At 41.9% G+C, this 23,259-nt stretch overlaps 1 protein-coding gene across 2 annotated transcripts in view; it reads left to right on the top strand.

Annotated features, from left to right (window-relative positions):
* The window catches only part of LOC146139554 (protein dead ringer homolog), a 31,692-nt gene extending 13,216 nt beyond the window's left edge, over nt 1-18,476 (top strand). For both annotated transcript variants that reach the window (XM_083391798.1, XM_083391799.1), the window contains exons 5-13: nt 5,776-5,848; nt 12,372-12,555; nt 14,039-14,152; nt 14,508-14,626; nt 15,171-15,313; nt 15,757-15,908; nt 16,298-16,377; nt 16,761-16,840; nt 17,421-18,476. In XM_083391798.1, coding sequence (XP_083247924.1) covers nt 5,776-5,848; nt 12,372-12,555; nt 14,039-14,152; nt 14,508-14,626; nt 15,171-15,313; nt 15,757-15,908; nt 16,298-16,377; nt 16,761-16,840; nt 17,421-17,510 — 1,035 coding nt within the window. In that variant the 3' untranslated portion in view covers nt 17,511-18,476. The remainder of the gene's footprint in view (nt 1-5,775; nt 5,849-12,371; nt 12,556-14,038; nt 14,153-14,507; nt 14,627-15,170; nt 15,314-15,756; nt 15,909-16,297; nt 16,378-16,760; nt 16,841-17,420) is intronic.
* The last annotated feature ends 4,783 nt before the right edge of the window (nt 18,477-23,259 follow it).

Here is a 23,259-nt window from a genome sequence, read left to right on the forward strand (position 1 = left end):
TGAGGGTTCAACCTATTAAAATCGCAGTTGGATTATCTTATTTAAATGTCGACGCAGCTGCTAACAAATAGAAATCATCTTTCACATATTCACTACATCAGATTGTACTAATCTTACAGAGCGTTGCATTGATTGAAGCAGGTGTAACCCCTGCGGACGTGTGCTTTTAGTTGTATGTGCGCTGGAAAAATCGATATTTTATTATAAAAGATTTCTCAGGTCACCAAAACAAGACCACCTATGCGTGGGGTTAATTTAGACATAATTTAGACGGAAGTAGCAATTAGGCGCCTTTCGACTTTTCGACTTTCTCCACATGCATTAATATAATTCCGTCATTTGCTCAGCAGAATCAAAACCTTTTCGGGGTATTTTTGTAAACCTTTAAAAACAACGATTTTTTAACTGTTCATTTTCTCATTGAGCGCTAAGGAGTTTTGTTTTATTAAGCGAAACATCCCGCAATAGCAAACACCCAAAATACATCGTTTCCAAAACTCCAAAAAAAATTTAGCGAAAAAAGTAAAAAGAAATCGCGCGTACGGTGCAGCTGGCAGGAGGTTGCGTGCTTCCCAGGGCGTCTCGAGTGACCTTGGAGGTCAAATGACCAGATCACCTGTTGACCTTATGTCCTGAAAACAGTGGACAGACGCCGACTGACCGGATATTAAAACTTTTGCCAGCACGCCAGCTTTAATTGGGGGTCAAAGGTGTCAGGGGGTGCACTGACCAGCCGACAGTGCCTGGGTGCTTTGTAACCCGACCCCACATAACAAGACGAACCCCTGGGTCAATAAAACCAGACCCCGAATGGAGTCTAGTAGGGGACGTGTGCGCCCAAAACTGGACACGGAGTTTACCAAAGATGGCTTGGAAATAGTCGCTGGGTGATAATTTTTGTGAAGGGTGGTTTGGTTTGAATGTAATTAAAAATTGACCAGCGAACTTTTATATAAAATTCAAACTGTCTCAAAAGTTTGCTACGCTTGAATAATGAGTAGTGTTTTCATTAAGCCGCCCCCTTAAACTATTTTATTGCTCGCTGTAAAATGTGCCACAACAAAATCCATGCCTTCATCAGTCGCACGAATTTGTTGACTTATTTTTTATAGTTATGTAAAATAAAACGCTATCTATACGCAAATCTCATTTGCTGTATATGCACATCAAATATCAAAACTTCGAAGCTTAAATTAAAACTATATCTACTCTTCGCAACGTAAAATTGCAGGGCTGCTTTTAAAAGCTATTTGCGGGGTTTATAAATGTCGTAAATCACTTAAAATGCGTTTCTACTAGTGGGACGCGTTGTGCAACGATATTGCACAGCGAGATTTTCTCGTAAATTGCTCGTAAAGACCCGACATGAGTTCCAACGCTGCATTGCCGTTTGTTCCGCCAATCAGCGGGCGCGCCGTAAAATGGCCATTGTGACGCTTGAACGGGCACTGTGACGATGACCGACCGGGGCAGCTGGCGCGAAATCGACCCACTGCACTGGACACAGAAATGCAGCAAAACGCGCAAATTATTGCGCAATAAGCGATTCGGTCGCCGCAGGGGGGCGCTGTGGTCGATTGGCTTTGATGCGGCCAAAACGCCCCAATCGCTTTACCAGGGGGGTGGGGGAATTAAAAATTCATAAGCGGCCGACAGGGATGGGGCGCGAAATCAGATTCGCGATTTGTAAGCGAATTGGCTACATAATAGAGAGCGCGCGCGCTTGTGTTTATGTTCGTTTTTTGTCTGTACCACCTGCATTTTGTCGCGCCATCACTTATTCATGGCGCGATTGGCGAAAAATCGACCGGCCGGTGATCGCGCATCAATAATGCACGCGCGTACACAGGCCGCATTCGAATGCGACACTTCAATACATCGGCGCCACAAATTTACCGCCGCGGGGTTTGGGCCTCCCTTTTCCAGCAAAACCGCGCGCAGAGCACCGGGCCTTAATTGCGTCGGCGCGCGCGAAACGCCATCACTTATTTATGTTTCAATTTCGCTGAAATAAGCGCCGATCGCGCCCCCGCTTAAAGACCCCCTATAACCCGCGAAAGCTGCCCGCCGCGCCGTATAAACTCAATTATTAATGGGCGGCGTCTGATTGCCCGAAATTCGCGCGCGCCCGCTTTGTTTTTTCGCGTTGGCGTCGCAAATGGCCGCATCCGGCAAGCGTTAGTGGAAGCCCGCTTGGCAGCAGCGTTCAAAGAAAAGCAGGTAAACTGTGACGCATCTGCTGATTTGCGGTCGGCGAAATTGGATTGGCCGCCGTGCGCGAAAATCGGGCGCTATCGTGGTCGCGGACTGAAGCCTGTACACTCTCTTGGGGAGATTGGCGGAAATTTTTTTTTCGGAAACGCTATTGCGAAGAGCGCAGCGAAGAGCGCAGCGAATGACCTGTATCGTGAGAAATTTCGCGCACATTTGAAAAAAAAGCGGCTAAATATATGTGAACGGGGCTTCGCTGCGTTGATATCTAAGTGGCCCCGAAGAAATGGGTCTAATGGCCTGGGGCATACGCGGCCGACCGGGCGTGGCCCCTCCAACTTGTGTCGCCGATGTGTCTGTAAGCTTTACGCGAATTTCGTTATTTACGTTCGCCGGTCTTGAGCGAGACGAACGAGAAAGCTTTTCGGCTCGAACGACATTATTTTTAATCGTGACAATGTCGCCGTTTGATCGCCGAAAGCGAATGTTGACGTTTTTCGCGGCTTCCATTCAAGCGGCTGCGGTGTTTAACCTTTGAGGCAAGCACAGGTGTTGCGCGTGTATTCCAGCGGCTGTAAAAAGTAAACAAAAAACGCCATCAGAGGCGGCAAGCGGCGCTTTACTCACACCCCTAAAAATGTCAACAGGAAAGCGAAAACCGAGGGGATTTCACACGTTTTAGCGTCTCCCTTTATTTCGACTATTTTAAGATAGCGCGTCGCACTTGTCGAATCACACTTTATTCTATATGGCGCGTTGTACAGATAACTTAATTTCGAAGAGCAAAGTAAATTGGAGGGGGCAGAGAGAACATTTTATGGGGCAACTCAAATATATTGGTGTAACTAAAAGATGATGACCAAATCACTGCACAGGTTGCCAAACAAAAACGAACAAAAAAACGCTGGTCGAAATTTATTTTAAGCTAACGTAATTAGGTACATCATAGTCAGTTGGAAAATATACTATAGGGCAGGATTTTGCAATCTTTTTTCGCTAGCGGCACCCATACAGAAGTGATTAACTGCAACGTTACAATAAACGATATTGAAACAGCACATTAACTGTGCAACAACGTTGAAAAACCCTTAATTTTTTGCACTTTTGTCGTACAAAAAAAATTGTATATAGTAGCTTACCAATAGAGCAAAAATTGGATTCCTAAAGAATTTGAAATATCTCTCGGAAGCCTTGAGCGTTAAAAATGATACCCGAGAATGCCGCTGCACACCGGGGGGGGGGGGGGAACCACTAAACTAGGAGTACCTTATTTTTCTTGAAAACTCACAAAGCAGGAAGGAGCATTGCGCAATTGTACAAGATGGTCGCCTCGCAATTCATTCCAACGCAGTCGGGTAGTTATGGGGGGGGGGGGGGTATATAAGGGAGGCCCGCCTCGATACAGGAGGCTCTTATGTCGCGCGATTCGTCGTTTCGAGAGACATCACAAAGCACTCGAGCCCACAGATGTTCAGCCTCGTATGCGTGCGTGTGTATGTGTGCGTGTGCTCCTAAGGGGTTTAAATAAGGGGGTAGGGGGGCCTTATAACTTTTATCATCAAGTTGGGCCGCGCCCCGGATCGATAAGTTGCCATTGTGTGGCGAACGGCCGACGGTCACTCTCGCCGATTCGAGTGGCGATTTCGACGGGACTCGACGTTCTTTCTGCCTCCTCCTCGATCGCTCAACACTTTCGCCTCGGATATTGATCGAAATTAAGTGTCCGACTCTAAACTTTAGCGCTGCGCTGCGGCGCAAAACAATTAATGCTCTGGCTGCCTATACAAGTATTCAGTTATCCCTCCCCCTATAGCTCTTACAAGTGCGCGCGCGTGTGTGTTTTATTTAGCCCTCCTTTGTCCGACCGGGAGACTAAATTTAATTGAAACACTGAGGGTGCTGGGCGCGCAGGCGGCCCACGCTGTTTTTTGCTGTTTTGTGGTTAGTAAAATTTTGTATATATATAGTTAGAATTCCTCTTTTGCCAGAAAAAAAAGCGCCAGAAAACAACTGTTTTCATAAAAGTAAAACATCTTGTAGTATGTTGAAAAGCAAAAACTTAAGAACAATACCTATCACATTCTAATACATTAACTACTCTTCGTCTAATAAGCTTATACTTACCTGCGGTTTTTATCTAATTTAATTACACGAGTGCACAAGCCTTGCCATTAACGCGAAATCTCTAATGCATTCGTTCATTAGAAGCGAATCCCGATAGTTTGATTTGGACCTATCGTGGCAAACTAATGAATTAATTGCGGCCAATGCAATCACGACGTTGGAATTAGGCCGTGTGCATCACGTGTACCACTGTCAATCTTTACCAGCAATGCGCATCTTATTATCCATTGGACAGTTTATAATTAGTTAACACTAACAATTAAATATAATTGTAATACATTGAAAATGTTTTAAATCACACACAATCGTCTAAATCGCATTTTTAACAAAACTTACAAATAAGAAATTTCCTTGGTCAACTGAATTGGTTACTAAACGGTTAAAAATGTATAAAAGTTTCAGTTGTCAATTTTAAAGATTTTCAATAGTAATTGTTCTCCGTGTCAAATTAGTGATTTGTGCAGCATCATATATGGTTGAAAGAAAACGTAAACTTAAAGGGCGAAACAGGCCTCTGTGTAAGCGACCTTTTAAGTTTTCGGCCAGATGTAATTAATCTCGTTGAGAAGGCCTCGAAAACACTTTTTCCCGCTTTTTTCTTCGTTTTTTTCTTATTGCGGAAGAAACGTGGGCTATTTGCGGCCGCGGCAAACGGGCCACTTAGGGCTCTTCCTAATCGACGACAGCGATTGTCGACGCAACAAAGAGCGACAATCGACTGACAAGGAATGCCCGCGACATTGTGACGTCACAACCCGAGCGGCACTCGATGATTTAATTAAGTTCGCGGCAGCGATGCCTTCGTAATTTTAAGGGGAGTAGCAAATAACACGAGTAGCAAATAACGCGTCAAGCGTTGAGCGCGTGGGCAGCTTTTTAATCTGTATAGTATGGTTCGTTGGGTTGCTATTTTTCTTCCATTTTTGCACGGGTAAAATGCTTAAACGTTAAAGCATACCCAGGCAAATAAAGATGATTAATAGACCGAGTGTTTGTTTCAAAAATAATTATACTGTTACTCACCAAAAAAAAGCAAAAACAACAACAGACGGCTCTTTTCTTAATGTCCACAATCAGACCCATTTATCAATAACCCTTTTCAATCTCAGTTCTTCAACATAACTTACCGTCAATAAATGTAGAAATAAAAGCAATTGTACATAAAACAGCAAACAACTTATTTAAATTGCCATGTCGGCCGAAAGAACAATTAATTAATGTATTATCTTTAAGGGTTATACATTTTTTATCCTTGATTTGAAACCCCTTCTCAAATGCAAAATAAGGAGAAAAGAATGATGGCTCATAAGCGTTCAGTTGTAAGTGAACAGCTTAAAACTTAAGAATACATTCTAAATATTGTTCAACCATTATGACGTGATAATGCATGTTGTTCATTGGAACGTTGGAACAATAATAAGTCCTCCCTTTGTATTGCAGTTGTATGAGATCGACGCCGACTTCGGACGCAAGGAATTCTTGGACGAGCTCTTCAGCTTCATGCAGAAGCGAGGTAAGAAATCTCTTGTGTTGCATTTTAAAGTCAGCCCACCAAGCGTTTGACGCAATAATTTGCGATAATTTTGGGGCTGAAAAAGGGTACGTACGCTATGGGCTTAACGTACGCTAAGTTACAAGTTTTATCAATTCACTTTGCTTGCCGTTTAAAACCACTGTCATTGCTTCATATCTGCATTATTAGCTTTAAATATATAACTAAAGCACATCTTAAAATTCGGGGCAAGTCAATAAAAAATGACTTTAATAGTGTGTTGTAAAATTTATTCACTTAAGGATACGTGGTCTTGTGACTTTACAAACTTTAAACACACAATTGGTCGAGATCATGCTAGACATCAGTAAACAAGTCGAAAAACCGGCACAAAACAAAATATTGTGTTGAAGACCCATGGCCTGACATAATATGACGTCACAAACGGGCCAGAGCTTGCCGAAAATAAACCCATTTATAGCAAAGCCGAATCTGGCTGTCACGGATAAAGTCATTCGCCTTACGCGTGTACCCATGTGCGGAAAAGCCGCCCAGAAATTACATCGCAACAATTTCGGCCCCAGAGATTTGATCGCTGCGATTTTTTCCGCCCCAACGATCACCCTCGGGTCCCGGATTAGAGTCGAATTTCGAGGGGGCAGATCGGATAAAAATCTAACCCCGTCGCCGATGTTCGACGACATGTGGAAGATTAATCTTCGAGCCCGCGCCAAGTCAAGTAAAAACATAAAAAATTCAAGCCTTTGGGCCTCTAAAAGGTTTCCTCTGGATTTCGCATGGCTGCTTCCACGCGGCTCAGCAATCTAACCTTGGACCGCACCGGCAGCCTGTATTTGTTCAGGGGCTGCGAAATGTGTGTTAACAGTTTTTTTTCGTCTATTTTCTTGCCTCGCCGCGGCGCATAATTGCCCGTGATCGCTCCACGCTTATATGCTCGCCCGTGTTTTTACCACGCGTTCCAAACCGAACGCCGGGCATTGCACAATAGGACTACCCAATAAAAAAATCTTTTTCACAACTCTAAATTAAAATGGCGCAAAATTCACACCAAGAAACTAAAAAACTATTTAAAAATTTTTCTCTGAAAATTTTGATAAAAAGTAAATTTACATTTTTATTCTTCGCCTTGTAAAAAGCCACCTTCTTTGACGAATCCCTGTGGAGGCCTAAAACTTGACAGTTTTTAAATTGCCACACTTTCAACCGTCCACAGTGCTTTAAAAGGTCTCGCCACTTATACTTGGCCGGGGATGGCGTCGGGGTGAAAATATAACTCGAGACGAAAGTCGTTTGAAGAGCCCACGACTGTATGAACTAACGACATCGAATATTTCCCGCTCTCTTCTTTTCGTTTCGCATTTACCTTTATGCGGCCGTATTACGTCAGAGCGGCGAAATTTTCGAGCTTCTGCGGCGTCTTCTCGTCACGCGAAATGGGTTTCCGCTTTTCAGCAGGGGGGAGGGGTAGGGGGTAAGTTATGGCGAAAAACACGATGAAAGTGTGTGTTTTTGCGCTGAAGCGAGTAAGCCTGCTGCTGGCCCGGGCGTATTGCATAATGTGTCTTTTAATAGGAATTTATCTAACAAACATAATTTTGACGGCTTAATTTGTGATTTTTGAAAACGTTTAACTTCTGAGGTAAATATTGCAGAATGTTTTTTTAAAATAGCCACTTATGAAAAAAGCATTAATAAATTTGGCGAATTTAATTGTGATTTTCAGAAAGTATTATTTTGAACTACGGGGTGGAAAAAAATAATAAAAAGTGGTTAACCGCCGTTAAACCCCCCTTTATTTCTAAATGTAGAATTTACACCAAGACTTACCCTTGTTACGTAAATGTTAAAAACCGATAAACTTTAGCTAAACGCGTCGCGAAAGTCACCGGTTAGTTTTGTGGTCTACCGCACCACTTTGTAACACGGGCCGCCACACCAATGTAAACAGAAGGTGTGACGTCACAGGAAAATCGCAAACAGACAGGGGACTCCCCCCTGGGTTGTGTGGGAATTCTCGCACAAGTCTCTTTGTTTGCATTAGCGCCATCAATATTGCAGCACCTTGTTTGGACAGTCGGAAGCAACAGTTTGCCGACAAGACCTCTATCTGGACAGTGGGGCCATTTCGCGCCATGCATTATTAACGCCCGGGGAACGTCCAAGGACGAATCTCCGCGTGTGTGCGTGCGCCTGGAAACAAAACGCAATCAATTAGCGATGACGTCACTCCTGAAAAACGGGGACGGCGACTCGTCGAAAAGGTTGCCGCAATTTTAATCAGCTCGGCGCTCAGCGGTGCGCGAAGCGGCCTGTTGTGCCCCGATACATGATCGCAGCGCGCTATCAAAACACGCGATTTATCGAGTTGCAGCCCGCCGGCGCCGCCGGGTCTGTCCGCCCCTTCACCCCCCATCACCCCCGCGTATGAAACCCGGCCCCCACGGCAAGAGTGGGCCTGGCGGGGCCAGAAGCACTCCTCAATGCAATTAAGAAGGCCGCTTCACTGTTTTATGCATTGTTTTTCAAGCTAACGCCGCAAAAGCTATTAAACACGGCTGCTTTCTATCTCGTCTACTATACTTATTTCAGTCAGTCCCCAAGTTTTTGAGTGTTAGCAAAATGACAGCACAGACTAATTAAACGTTTTACCAGCTACTGAGGTATACAATTGACACAGCACGTAATGGACAGCATATTTATGCCTATTGTTTTACCCTTACGCAATTCGCAACTATATCCTTGAAATGCACGGGTGCCAAATTTGTTCGAAACCTCTGTATTTGGAATAGCACCAATAAGCAAATTAAACGATTGTTTTTGTTTGAATTTAAAACCGGAATAGTCTAGTGTTACGTCATAGTCGCCCATTGGCTTTTCGAAACGGCCGAACAAGAACCTGGGGCCACCGTCGGAACGCGACACCGCCGCGGGTCGCTTTCGTTGCTCGCCGAAAGACAATGCCTGTTTACGTCGACAATGGCGCGCCGCGATGTTTTGCCTGCACACTTGGAAAACACACACACACATACTCGGCGACGGTGTACATGACGCGGCCGTAATTAAATTTGGGCTCGAAGACGAATTTCTCGACCTCTGCTTGTGTGTGCGTGCACGCGTGCGCGTTTTGTTTGTGCGCAGTTAATGGCGTCGCGCTGGTGATTGAGCGGCTGTTAGAATGCAGCGACGGGCCAGCAAAGGCAGCGTTGGCGCCGCGACCAAACGAAAAGGTTAAATCAACCGTCTTGTGCGCAACCCAGCCCGCTCTCGAAAGTGCCATAACTCATTCGCGAAAGGCACTTAGGTGCCCGGCCGAGCGTACCCCCTACAGGCCCCCGATCGGCACCCATACGCGGCGCCGGGGTCTTAATTCGTCCGACATTAATTCGCGCGGGCACAGGCGGGCGTCGCGGTTCAGTGCGCGCGCCGCCCGGCCGTGAAATCCCGCTCAATTAGATCGGGTTTCTGGCAATTTGTCGAAAGAAAGACAATCCCGATTCGGACAGCACTCGTTATTTGCCCGGTTGTGTGTCTCACCCTTACCCATGTCCCTCATCCCCAACCCCAACTCCCAGCCCACCATTCATGGCGACCCCCCGATTAAAGGCGTTTCGCCCCTGAAATTTTTCCACGGTTTACAACGAGGTGAGCCCCTTTTTACGCTCTTTGCCGCTTGCGTAACAAAACAAACAGGCTAGAAAGGTGGTCTGTGCTTTAATGCTGCCGCTTGCGCATAATCACTTCGCCTGTTTAGGGGCGAATCGACTCTATGTGAGCTGTTTTATGAAATTCCACCGCATTAAGGAATGCCGGCCGACCTTTTTAGAGCGCCGCCCACGAAATATAAACTAAACACATCAGGGGTGGGGGCGCGATCGAAATGGGGGTTTTGAAGAGCGCTATAGGGGGTTTGGGGGGCGGAGGGGGGCTTAGTAGAACCCCGGAGCCGGGTTTGATTGGGTTGGATTCGGCTGACTGGGCGAGTCAAGTTGGGCGCTCCAGAAATACCGCCGCCGCTACTTTGTAGAAAGGCCGGGTTAAGTTTGATATTGACGTAACAATCAAACCGCGGCGCCGCCCGGGGTGGCCGCGTCGCGCCTAATCGCGTTCTGTTCCTTATGTTAGGGCGCGCGCTTACGCGGATTATCAATTAGAGCGCGCACTTTCTGTTTTTTTTTCTGAATTGGAATCGCGTTCTGTTAATTTGCGGCATTGCTTGTAGTTTTTGATGCCGGCTGACAAGCGTAAATGGATTAACGTGGGCATATTGGAATCGATTGTTTCTGGTCTCACCACTTCAGATAAACTGTGCAAGCTCTGGTCTCAATTCATAACGTGTAAATCTTTCGTCTTTTATTAAAAAAAAAAATCTGGGTGAAAAGGAGTACATCTGGGTGAATAAGAGTAAATATAAGTGAATAAGAACCGTTCTAAACTGAATATCAAATCAGATAATATATATTATAGCGCAAAAATGCAAAGAAAAAGTCATTTCGGTAACACGCGTAAAATTGCATTCACAATGATAATCGGGTTAATCTCAAAAGTGGTTCTCAATCCATTTCTTTTTAAAGGTTACCAATAAAATTCTCAAAACAGCCCAACTAACTTTTATGTATTTTAAATGTAATAAAACTTTTTACAACCATCGATATCATTTTATAGGTAAAATTACCGTGAGCATTAAATCAATAGAAAGCGCAACATGTTTTTAATCGGGTTGTAAAATTGTGCCCATCCCAAAAGTAAGCAGGCTCCAAGGTTCCGCATTCCCCTTAAGCGTCTGATCGTGGTCGACTTTGAGCCAAAAAATGAAACAAAATGGCGCGTTTCGTCTAAAACTGCTTTCAATCGAAGAAAAAGCGAATTTCGTCTGGTTTCTCTTATCGACGGATTAAGCAATCGCCGGTTCGCGATTGTTTTTCGCTCCGACTTGTGCGGCGCCTGACTCATTAGCCCGCCCCCTGTGAAGGGGTCAGCGACGGCGCCGTGACCCCCCTGCCACGGAACCCTAAATATTCTCCCGTTTTTATTCGACGAATTCAAACAAGGGGATTCGATTTCTGACCTAAGCGCTCGACGAAGCGCGACCGACGCGATTTGTCTTATCTTGCGATCCTGGCGATAATGCGTCGATACCCGGCTATCGGGGATTAGGGGTCTGAACCCCCACTGGGGCGACCCTTGTCGGGGTTCGTTTGGATCAAGCCGCTATACTGTCGACAAAAAAGTTGTTTTGCCCGGTTTCGTGTGATACGCTTGGGTGGCGTTAGTGAATGTTTTATTTTTTTTATCATTTAGTATTATTTATTGTGATTGACTGTTTTATATCTTCTGGACTTTTTTTCTGGATAAGTAAAGTTAAACGCGTTACCGTATCTTTTAGCATTTAAAAAAATTTAGATTCTATTTTTGGCAACAAACCTGCATTTTTACTTTCGGTTTCCCTAAACAAATAATTTTTATGAGTTTTAGATATAAAGATGGAAATAAGTTTTACCAAATAAATTATTTTGTGATGTTATAGTTTTTACGTTTGATTGTCATCAGGGATTCGTTATTTGGTAATTCCTAAAAAGTGCACCAGATAAGAGCTATAGGGAAAATAATGCTTAAATTTCTTGCAACAAAATTAGCCTGTACAAACGGAAACCATGTAAAAAGCCTCAATTCCAACAAGAGTGTCATCACGTTTCCCATTGTCTTCCAACCAAGCCTTCGTTTCCTACGACTAAAAATAGCGATTAAGTTAACACTCGTTACAAGAGACAAACACCCAAGGAGCTGGCAAGATAAAAGGCAAGCTTTTGGTGGTCTTATCGACGAACTGTGTCGGCCCTCCTTTGCAATGCAAGGGTATCGCTAACCGATGGCTGGGTCCTAGCAGCATCGTGTTGTCTAGTTGTGTGTTGCATGATTTAGAACGCACACCTCATCTCGGGTTTCCGATGCTCAATAAATGCGGATTAACCCGATCTAGCACTCGCGCGGAATTTCTCTAAACCGTGGGAGGCCGAACGAGGAGGGTTTGTTTTCCGGGCGAATTATGCGGCTCGGATTTTTGTGGCAACATTTTTCACGCACCGCCGGTGTCCTTCGTTTTTGTTGCAGCCTATAGTTTTGCGATTGTGCAACTTTCAAGCAGAGCTGAAATTAGGTGTTATCGGCTTTCAGCGTTGTACTTTTCTTTCTCGTGCTATCATATGGTGAAGTTTTAAAACGCGAAAAAACAAATAAAATAGGATTGAACAGATTTTGTTTACTCGAGGTTTTACGGTGAGAATATATCACATTTGTTTTTTTTTCAAATCCCCAGACAAATATAAATATTCTACACAGTTCAGGGTCTATTTATGTATAACAATTTGTATAAACATAATAATAACACCAAACCAGTTGCATACTTTTTTTTCCTTATTTTATGTTTGTATCAAAACCAATCAAAGCTAAAGAAATATCTAATCAGTTAAAATAAGTTTCCAAGGTACAAAAACTTGAAGTAAGTAAACCCCGCTTTTTTCACCAGGAACTCCCGTTAACCGCATCCCGATCATGGCCAAGCAAGTCCTGGATCTTTACCAGCTCTACAAGCTCGTGGTGGAGAAGGGAGGACTGGTGGAGGTCATCAACAAGAAGATCTGGAGGGAGATTACCAAGGGACTCAATCTTCCATCCTCGATCACCAGCGCTGCTTTCACCCTGCGGACCCAGTAAGTACAACCTACAGGATCGGTACAGATCTCCCGCCTTTAAATCTTTTTTTTTATTTTGTTTTTGCAAACAAAAGTTGACGCACGGTGGGATGCAAGCTAAGGGCAATGTATTTTTGTCAGCAGCTTGCGAAAACAGCACATAGAACAAAATGCCTTTTTTGGTCTGGATTAAAACTGTAATAATAGTGGGGAAAATGTGATATGAATGAATTGGTTTTTGCCCGGTTACATTAAGTAGAATGATGGATAGAGTTAAAATTGTAAGATCTGCTTTTTCGGTGATAAAGTTAGGCAAATAAATTAGCGTGACTACATATCAAGATCAATGGGCTTCGCTTGCTCTGTTAATTGTTTTCTCATAACAACCAACTCAAAAAGCAACGGCTTATAGATTTGCCCTCGCATGCCTCTGTGCTTGGTTTCAAAGCTTTATTTTCCTGAACGAAAGTATGTTCGAGCTATACAATCCTATATACAGTGTAAGCTGATTAGGGAAGGTATTGGTTGAATAACTGCCGATTTGTTACTGGCAACTAGAAAGAAGGCGAACCAGTTAATGTAGTTGAGTTGAATTATATCCAAGAGGAAATCCCGCATTAGGCGTTTTCAAGCTTAAAATGGCCTTTTATATACCAGCATTTTACTGAAGGCTAAAAGCAAAACAGACTTTTAGCTATGAGTTTTCGTGTCAAGATAAGCAAATAGCAAATAAATGTTGATAAATTGCCTGTCAGCCCACTCAATTACATCCCATGACGGCAACGATCAAGTTTCGGCGAACTTTAATCCTGAGCAGTAGAGGCAACCGCCGTATCGCCAAACCTTTCCAAATTAACAAGTCGGCCTTCAGCAAACCTTTAGTAGCGTGATACCGTTTTCGCGGTGCTGTTTAATTAAGTTAAACCGCCTTCGGAATGCGGCGGTTTTCGAATGCATTTCTATATTTAGCCTATTGCTGCCTATTGCCACTTAAGCAGAATTGAGCCGAAAAGCAAACAGCATGCACAGCGCCGCTCGAGTGAAAGCTTTGACGTAAATTAAAATGGCGGAACCCCGAATAACGCAGCGAATACCTGCGGTGACTGCGAGTAAGGTTGCATGAGCTTTCGTGCATTCAATACCTTGCCAAGGCATCAGTGACTGAACAGCTTAAACGAGAGCATTAACCGACATTATGCTTGAAAAGATTGGTTGTATGCGGGGAACACACAAGGCTTTTGTATAGATTTTTACACCCTGCATATCATTAAAAACAGTAGAAATATGATACTTGATTTAGGTTGAATTACTTCTATGCCATTGGTATTTATATTTTTAAGCACACTGAAAAGCGCATAATTATTCTTTGTCTTATGTACTGTATCTGCTATAATCGTGTATATTAAAAACGATTTTACAGTTGGTTGCTTTTGGCACCGACTTGCAATCCGAACATAGCTTGTCCATGCGAATTAACAACACATGACACTCTGTGTTTCAGGTACATGAAATACCTTTACCCGTTCGAATGCGAGAGGGAGAAGCTGTCATGTCCATCGGAGTTGCAAGCAGCCATCGAGGGAAATCGAAGAGAGGGCAGACGGCCAAGTTACAGGTACCCAACATTTACTGTTGAAACTTATTGGGATAACTTTTGCAAAGCCTTAACGCAGGTTTTGTTCAATTGTGATTAACCAGAAACTCTGTTTTGTTCAACACGGCTTTTCATTCTATGCCTGTAGGTCAATGTTGATCGACATAAAGATAGAAATGTGCTACAACTTATTTCTTCCGTTTTGGCATTTTTAATTTCAATACTAAGTGACTATAAAAAAGTGAATCAAAGGACAACCTTCATGATCTATTTTAAGTAATCTTGTTTGTATTTCAGTGGATTTCTTTAAAACAATAAAATATAATTAATCAATGTTGTTCTAAATAAAATAAGAATGTCCTGATTGGAATTTCAGCTCGCATATGTTTTCCTACCCGCCAAGTTCGAACGGCGCCGCAATGCTGACCCCCCAGAAGTTCGCTTTTCCCCCACACAACGGTCTCGGACAATTGACATCGATCGCGGCAAAATACGGTGAGAGGGAACTTTTAGGCCTTTTATTTTTGTAACGCCAAAGCGAAAACTCAGCCAGCGTCAAGATCTGAGACAAGATAAACTCATTTACTTTCCGCGAATAAGATCGACATTTGTTAAGCAAACAACGCTTTGAGAATCCGCAAAATAAACAGTGATCTGCATAAAAACGTTTAGTGTTATGAAATAATTAGTCAATCTGATCCACCATATTCAATATAAACAATACATTGCAAATTATAATCAGTAGTGCACCACCATTATATATTTTACTATTACTCTATTGGACTACTGTACTGACTAATAGACTGTGTTTTTCAATGTTATATTAACAGAGACATTACTACATTTTGGCTGCTGTTTGTTTTTTAAAACGAGACAAGTAAAAAAAATAACGCATCATAAATTAGGTGAAGGCACGCCGTATGTACACTTTTTGAGCATTTTTTTCTGCAAATGACTGGACAATACCTAAATAGGCCATATCAACTTATAGGTAATCTTTAAATTTAAACCATAACAACTCGATTGTTTCGTCACACAGGCCAAGCCGACGACCGGCTGCTGCCTAACTCGCCAACCCAGCAGCTGATCGCCCAGCAACAGCAGCTTTTGCAATCCGCAAATGCACAGCATGTTGCTGCCATGGCTGCGCTTGAAAGCATTCAGAATCAGGCAAAAGTAAGGGTAAGTGTCCCCATGTTGTGATTCTGTATATATTAATTTATAATCAAAGAGTGTTTTGTACAGGTAGCTAAAAAAATATTATAACTTTTTTAGAATGTGTGCGCATTTAAACGACGGCCTTGTCAAATCTTTGGCATTTATGATTTAAATTGCTTTAGTTTGTTGTCGCATGAGCTTGGTTGCACTATTCATAATTCGCTTATAGATAAAACGCATATAAAGGGTTTTACACTCTACCAAGAGTTTAAAGATGTTTTTATATTAAAGATGCGCAGTCAACTTGATGTCTTTAGTACTAACTTGTTTTAAAGACAAATGCGATGTCATTGTTTGTATATCTTTATATTTGATCTAATATTTAATTGGTTTGTAGTTTGTACTACACAAAGTGCTACATTCGTTTGTTTTCCACAAATTATTTAAACGTCATTGTTACGTCACAGGCGGCGCACGCGGCACACCAGGCAGCGCAGCACGCGGCCCAGCAAGCGGCCCAACACCAGATGTCGCTAAAGAAGGAAGTCGATTCGGATTACTCAGAAGGGGAACTCCCCCCGGAGAAGAAGATCTGCTACGAGGACGAGCAGGCGGCAAGGTGGGCGACGAGTTGAAAAATGCACTTTCAGTTACAAAACAGCTAGAGAGCTGAGTCTGTGAAATCGAAATAAGTTATTATATTAGGATTAATCCAGTTGGGCGTATAATGAAGAACTATGCATTTTTGTGGGTCTAAAAAAAGACTGAATCGACTGTATTTGATAAACCTATTCTAAACTGAAAGCACATAAGATTCTAACGTGTGCGCTTTTAATTATGCGTTTTTAACGAATTCGCTTAGATGTCTCTATATCTGTTCGACTCTTTATCGATTTGTCACTTTGTCGAAAAACAACTCAGCTGAAATTGGTTGCCGGTTTTTGACGAACCTTAAAAAATCTCACTCGGGCAAAAAACACGTGAAACTGATTTCTTCCCTTTTTGCAGCCGTCGTTTTAGTCCCGAGGTGCAAAGAAGATCTTCCTCTTCATCCAGATCTTCACTCAAGATGTCCATGTCCGACCGAGGTGAGTTGATGTTTAAAAATATAACCTCGATTTAAAGCAGAGAAATTATTCTTCGTGATGACGCACAAAAAATTCGATTGAGTTCGAACCTCTGAATCAAAAGCAACCTGTCTACTCAGTACAAGTTTTTGTCCTGTTTCTGTCACTCATTTTAAATTTGCAAATTGTTATGTTGAGTACTTTGTACGATTGATTTAATCATTGTCGAGAATTAAAAACATTCAAAATATATTGCTTTACTAGCCTTTTCATGTCGGAAAATATTCATCACCTATAGTTTGTAAAAAATACCATGGCGGTTGGCAATAACTACTCAATTATTTGATTGTCCTAAATTTTATGATTCGTTCACGTCATAATCCTAACCAATTGTTTCGTCACAGGCAAGCAAGGCGACATGAATGACGTGTCATCGGCCGATTCGATCGATATGTCGGTGGAAGTCAACGGGATAACCTACCAGGTAATTCGAGTTACTTTAATCGTATTACAGTAAAAAACTAACATATACAAAAAAATATTCCTATATAGCCTTTTTTGGTATTTAATGACAAACAAAAATAATACTGTTTAAAGGTCCCACATATTGAATACAATTGCCGGTAGAGACCCATTCGGGTTACGGCAGTGTTGTTTACAAGTCATTTGAAATACCTTAAGTCCCAGTCAAGTAATTCGTAAAATAACTTAAGTTCAAGTCAAGTCTTTTCGAATTAATAACAAGCCAATTCTAAGTCCAATCTTTGTCATAAAAATAATTTATTATAAATTAGTAAAACTGGTAAACTCGTCCGATTATGAGCAATAATTCAAGTAAAAAAACATAAGCGCAACATAGCAAGCAAATTGTTTGTGTAAAAAATACCCAAACCAATTTTATAAAAAGGGATAAATAAAAAGATCTAATTTTAACCCCGTCATTTGTCCGAAAGAAAACAGTGACGTAGTGCAGTCAAGTACTTGACTTAAGTCATTGCAACATTGGGTCACGGTGTGAAATTTTACCAAGGTGTGATGTTTTAAATGTAATGCTTTATTTACAGGGAGTACTTTTCGCCCAATACCCCAACAACTCACCCCTCAAGCAATCCAGTCCACCCCTGCAACAGCCCCAGCAACACAACTCTACGTGATCTGCCTGGCGCCACCTACCGCTCGCTAACCACCTCGGCGTCGATCCGCTAAAGGGCGCTACCGAGCTGCAGCGCTCCGAGTTGGAGCTCTGCCGCCGCGCGCCTTATCGCCACCGTGTGGGCACTTTTGACTTTTTCGCGCGTGAACCAGTGTACACATATCTATTGTTCTCGTTGTTATTATTTTACCCCACTTTCTCGAGCGTTTGCCGTGTTTGATTTCTATTTTCGGTGCTTTTAATGTCTCGTTTATGTCGTTTTTTTTTTTTGGACGACGACAGCGTTGACAACGCGAGTGACGTCAAGTTTGCGTTCTCGAATGTTACGTAACGACCTATCAGTGTTGGTGCACGGGTGTTTTAAAACATCATGTGCGCGATGCTTAGTCTTTAACTGCAGCGATTTACCAATAAACTACTTTAAATAAAACACCTTACGAAAAATAGCACATTTTAACTGGTTAGTTTTGTTTTTTAGGCATTTGTAGCTAAATTAGTCTTACTAAATACAACACCTGCCGAATAATTGCCACTATTATTATTCGGTGACGTCATGATGATGCGTATGACGTCATCGGCCGTTTTCCCACGGCACGGAACTACCTCTGAGGCGCACAGAGCCGGTCCCGAATTCTGTCGCGCGCCAGTCTCAGTGTTTTCACACCGTCTGAAACAGCGACGCGTGCACTGCCAGCGAACAAGCGCACCGCCAGGTGTGAGGATACCGGTCGCGCCCTAAAGGTGTTTTTTTCTTCTTTTTTTGCTCACCTTTTCACCGTTTCCACATTTGTTTCAGTTTATGTTTGCGACTGTTTAGTCCCGAATTTATTTGACGTTCGCGCAGAGCCTATTATACGTGTTCGTTTTCAACATAAATCGTTTTAACCGTTTGTGAAATTGACCAAATGTTTGCGCTCAACTCGGTTCGGCGACCGTCGACCGGTGTATAGCGCATTGATAATTTACTCTGTTGCATTTTTTTACTTTTGTGTTTTTTTTTTCTTCTTGGGCCAGCGCCTCACAAACCTGCCAACCATAACTGGGCGTCTCCTCGTCGTGTGCATTGCCATCTCTTGTACAAATCATTATTTTACCGAGTTTTATCACTTTACTGCGTCGCGATTAAAAATGACTGCCTCATGCAATGTTTGCTTGTTTTCATTTTACTTCAATAGGAACAACTTACGCAGCTAAGCGCATGTTGTTAATTGGCGAAGATTGCGATGAAGTATCAAAGTTGTTTCGTTTGAGGTGAGGTTTAGTAGCATAAAATATTTTTGGAAATTAAAAAGTCAGAAAATTATTACAAGCAAGTACAATTCTACAAATGACTCGTACAAATCCAAAAAGCGTCCAGTAATTAGCGCATTACAAAATGTTAAAAGATAAAAACTTAAGATAAATAAGAATAAGACAAAAGCAAATTAAGCAAAAAATAAATTAAAATTTGTAAACAGATATAGAAGCTCAAAATGCGAAACATACTACTAGAAAAATGTCAAGCAAAATCTAAACACCATTTACACAAGGTTAAAGTATACCTTTATGGTAACATGACAGAGTCGTGACTGGGGGGTGTTCGATAATATCGGATCGGAGCCGATGCCCGATGTCAAGTGGTAGCATATCTATACCCTTCCGATACTCCGTTTATATCGATGCCTGTCCGGTACAAAAATATTATTGGAATTTCAGCGATGATTTGGGATCCAACGCTGCGGATTTTACTTAGAAAGCTAAATTAATTAAAAAAAGTGCACAACTGGGTATAATTAACCTTATTTACGCTAAGGCAATTTTAGCGCTTAACCTCCTTATTACTTATATATGTTTTATATAAAATTACAAGTTAAGATAATGAAAGACTATCTGCTTTCTAAACGCGATGTAACGCGCCACCCAGCGGTAACGTCGCTTTACTGTTATCGTGAATTTATAAGGTCGGTATTGAAAAAATAAGCTTAATGGTGTTTAAAAGCAGATTTGTGCTGCATTCCAACAGTAGTTTCACGCTGCGCAAACTTTTGCATTTAGGTTTAAAAATTGGTGGACTGGGTTCTGCTGTTGTATTTGATCGCCGGAATCGAAGGTTTTGGGCGATTTCTGGCTGGAGGCAAAACTAGCTTTCTCCGTATGGTGGCGTTCTGGAAGCAGTAGAAGAAGAACACGGCCACGCCCTGCAGCCCGTTGACTGACGTGTGGACGTACGTCAGAACCTCTGACGTCATCTCGTCGCCGAGACCTGTGACGTATAACGGAAGCAAGGTCGACGTAACAGAAGAAGTACCAATAGGATTTCGTTTATGCCTAATGGGTGTTGTTGGTTTTTCGATTAAATGTAATGTAGCTTTATTCAGAAGAACGCGAACGACATTGGTGTGTCCGTAAATTTTATATAAAAAATAGTCAGACAGATGTTCTGACATTAAACCGTTTGCGGTAATTTCTATTTTCGAAAAATAATGTCAACTTTGGTATTAATTGACAGTGCATTAAAATGAGCCTGATGTAGGTGTAGCCTATATATGCGTTTATAATTACGATCAGTAACATCGCACTTCTCTAGCCAACGACAACTGCTTTTCATCAGTAGAACACCGTATATCAGTGTTGAAATGACTCAAGTCGATGAATTGACGTAAGTGCACTTAAGTCACTGCTTTTAAATGATTTGACTTGAAATGTTTTCCATAAGCATTTTTTTATAAAATAGAGCTATTTATCCTAACTTTCGCACTTAATAGAATTTGTTTGCCATACGTTGCGTTTTTCTGTTTTTTGGTTCAGTTATTGCTCCTAATTGTACGAGTTTAACATTTCCAATGTTTTAATGTTTCATTGTTTATGTCAAGGACGTTACTTGAAGTTGACTTCAAATTATACCTTGACTAGGACATGACTTATTATTTTTAAAAAGACTAGACTTTGACTTGTTAACTTAGAAATAACTTAACATGAATTTAAGTCATTTTAAAATGACTTGTTTTACAGCGCTGTTAGATATAGAGTTCAGTTAAGACCGACCGAACTCAGAGTATCCACACGTATTATTTTGAGCAAATATGAACGGTGTTTGACCTGCGAAAAATCCGAGCAGCCAAGTCGTTCCAAGAACTAGCAGCATTGTGAAGAAGCAGCCAGCAACTGTTTTCGCGTCTTTCATAACCTCGCCCTTCCCCTGGCGCTGGCCACCGTTCCTGGCCTTAAATGGAATGGCGGCGCGGGCAGTGACCACCGAGGCGGCCAAGCTGCCCAGCACAACAATCCCAAGCGGTAGGGTAACCGAGAGAAGAGACACGATTGATCCAGGAGCCAGCCAGCAACGGTCGTACTTTCGCAGATCCAGTTGAAAGCGATTACAGGCACTGTACCCGACGCTTAGCGTCATGTAATCGCCAGTGTGAAGGCCGATGGTCAGCGCCGCTGTGACTATCGGGACTGGGGCGAGCCAGCCAAACAGCAGAAAGACAGCTAAACGTTTTGCCGGGTCCTGAGCGCGGAACCTGGCCGGCGCCGTGAAGGCCATTATCAGGCGCGCGCCGTCCATGAGGAACCAGAAACCTAGACATACGAGGTTAAGAGGTGGAACGCCTAAAGACCTGATAAATTTGATTATGGACTGAATGGCCAATTTTGATCATGGACGTTAAATTGAATTTCAAGTAAAATGAAACTAATTTAAACCCCAATAGAGCGTCCTAAGGTGGGTCAGCAGGGACGTTTTTGTAACAAAATCTTTTTTATAAAATAAACAACGAAAAATTCTGTTTTATTGGTGTCATATTTAATAAGCTTGGAAAGAAGACCAATTCGCTTAGCTGTGTAAGTTAGAAGCCAAAGGCGCCCGCAAAAAAAAATCCAGGGGGTGCACAATATTAATATTTTCAATTAATTTAACTTCAGTATTTATAATATTAATATGTACATACGATTTTATATCAATAGAAATTTATATACAAATCAATATTTTTCCATAACCTTCATAAGTAATACATATCAAACTCATAACCCATAAAATAATCGCATTTTAAAATTCCAAAGGGGGGCAAGTGTCTTTAGAATTTTATATAGAGCATTTTCGTTTTTCCAAATTAGATAAGGATTAGATCCTTTTTGTTTTCTCAAAGTAGATTAGAATAAGAATCACCGAATTCTTCCAAACCAAAATTTAAACTAGAATTTCAACTATGAATAACATTCAACTAATCGATTTAATTTTCACACAATGTATTCGTATAGGAATGTGAATGGTAAATATGTGTGTGCTAATTTTCATATGTTTTAGCATGACCTATGCTGTTCAGCCTGTACGAATCACCTACAGGTCGTTTCGACCAAAGGATATTAATTTAAACCGTTGGTGTCTAATGAATGTTAGAATTTACAGTCGGCGTAATTAGCAACCGGTGATAATTTTGTAGTGCTAATTAAGCACGTAACAGTGTCGAAGAAGCGACTAAAAATGCGCTGGACAAAGTAGCATATTTTTGGTAAAATACGAATTAGATTAAAATTAGAATTACCCGTGTTTTGCTTTAATTCATTGAATTAGAAAACTAGAACTATCTCTTCAGTTTATAAAAATAAAATACGCAAGATCTCGTTTATATCAGTGCCATATTTAATAAGCTTGAAATTCAACTGAATTAGAAGCATAAAATTAGAAAACTAGAACTAGTTGTCCAAGTCTGTTCCCGCTCGCCTTACCGGTGGCCAAGAGAGTGTAGTGTGTGAAGGCCGACAAAGCGACGCAGACGATGTCGTGGTTCACTGCGGCGTCGTTGAGAAGGTTGGCGATGTGCAGAGCAAGGAGCGAGGAGGCGACGCAAATCTGGATCAGGGTCCGGTCGCTGTCGATCTCGCGTTTGTTTTGTATGAGGAGGATCAGCGTGAAGACCAGGAAGAGAGAGGACACCGACTCGCAAACGTAGGAGAGCATCTGCGATTTGGACGAAAGGAGAAATGTGACAGTGACAAGAGCCGACCAGTTTTTTGTGAAGGCAGTTTATTCTAAGTCAGTTTTTCCACACGATGCGTTAGAAATTGGGGCATTTCTAAGCAAAAAAAGTCTACGACAATTAGGGCATCCAAGGGCAGAAAAATCTGACTTTCAGCCCTTATGTCGTGGCAATGCACTAATTGGAACTTCAGGTAAACTTCCGGCGTAGATAATTTGAATATATTCGCTAAAATTTCACAAAAGATATAAAAAAAAATGAGAGATAGAACTAATAACACCTGACCCACCTGAATCCAAACGCTAACCCGCATCCTAACCCAAATAATGTGCGTTAATTTAATATTATTGGACAGCTGGAAAAAAAAGCCTAAACTCGGGTGGGCATAAGATAGTTTCTCGTCCATGGTATATAGAATCGTTACGTCACAAATTGAGGTATTGGGAGTTGGGACCTAAAGCGTTTATGTAATTATTAAATCAATGCACATTATTTGGGTTAGGGTACTGGTTAGCGTTTGGGTTGGGGTGGGTCAAGTGTTATTAAACCTAATCCTCTTATGCACATTTGTTAGTCCAATTAGTGCATTGTCCAAGTCCTCAAAGTCTAAAAGTTGGACTTTTTGATCCTTTAGATGAACTAATTGCCGTAGACCTGCACTAATTTCTGACGGATCGGGTGTTTTTTCTCAACCTTCAGCTCGCGACCCGGAATTGAGTTGCAAGAAACACTGTCCAAGTGAAAATTAGGAAATAATGATTTTGTATGTTTAACAAATATAGAATCTTAAAG

Source organism: Ascidiella aspersa, chromosome 6 (genome assembly GCF_963924565.1).
Source record: "Ascidiella aspersa chromosome 6, kaAscAspe10.2, whole genome shotgun sequence".
In the NCBI taxonomy this organism is placed as follows: domain Eukaryota; kingdom Metazoa; phylum Chordata; class Ascidiacea; order Phlebobranchia; family Ascidiidae; genus Ascidiella; species Ascidiella aspersa.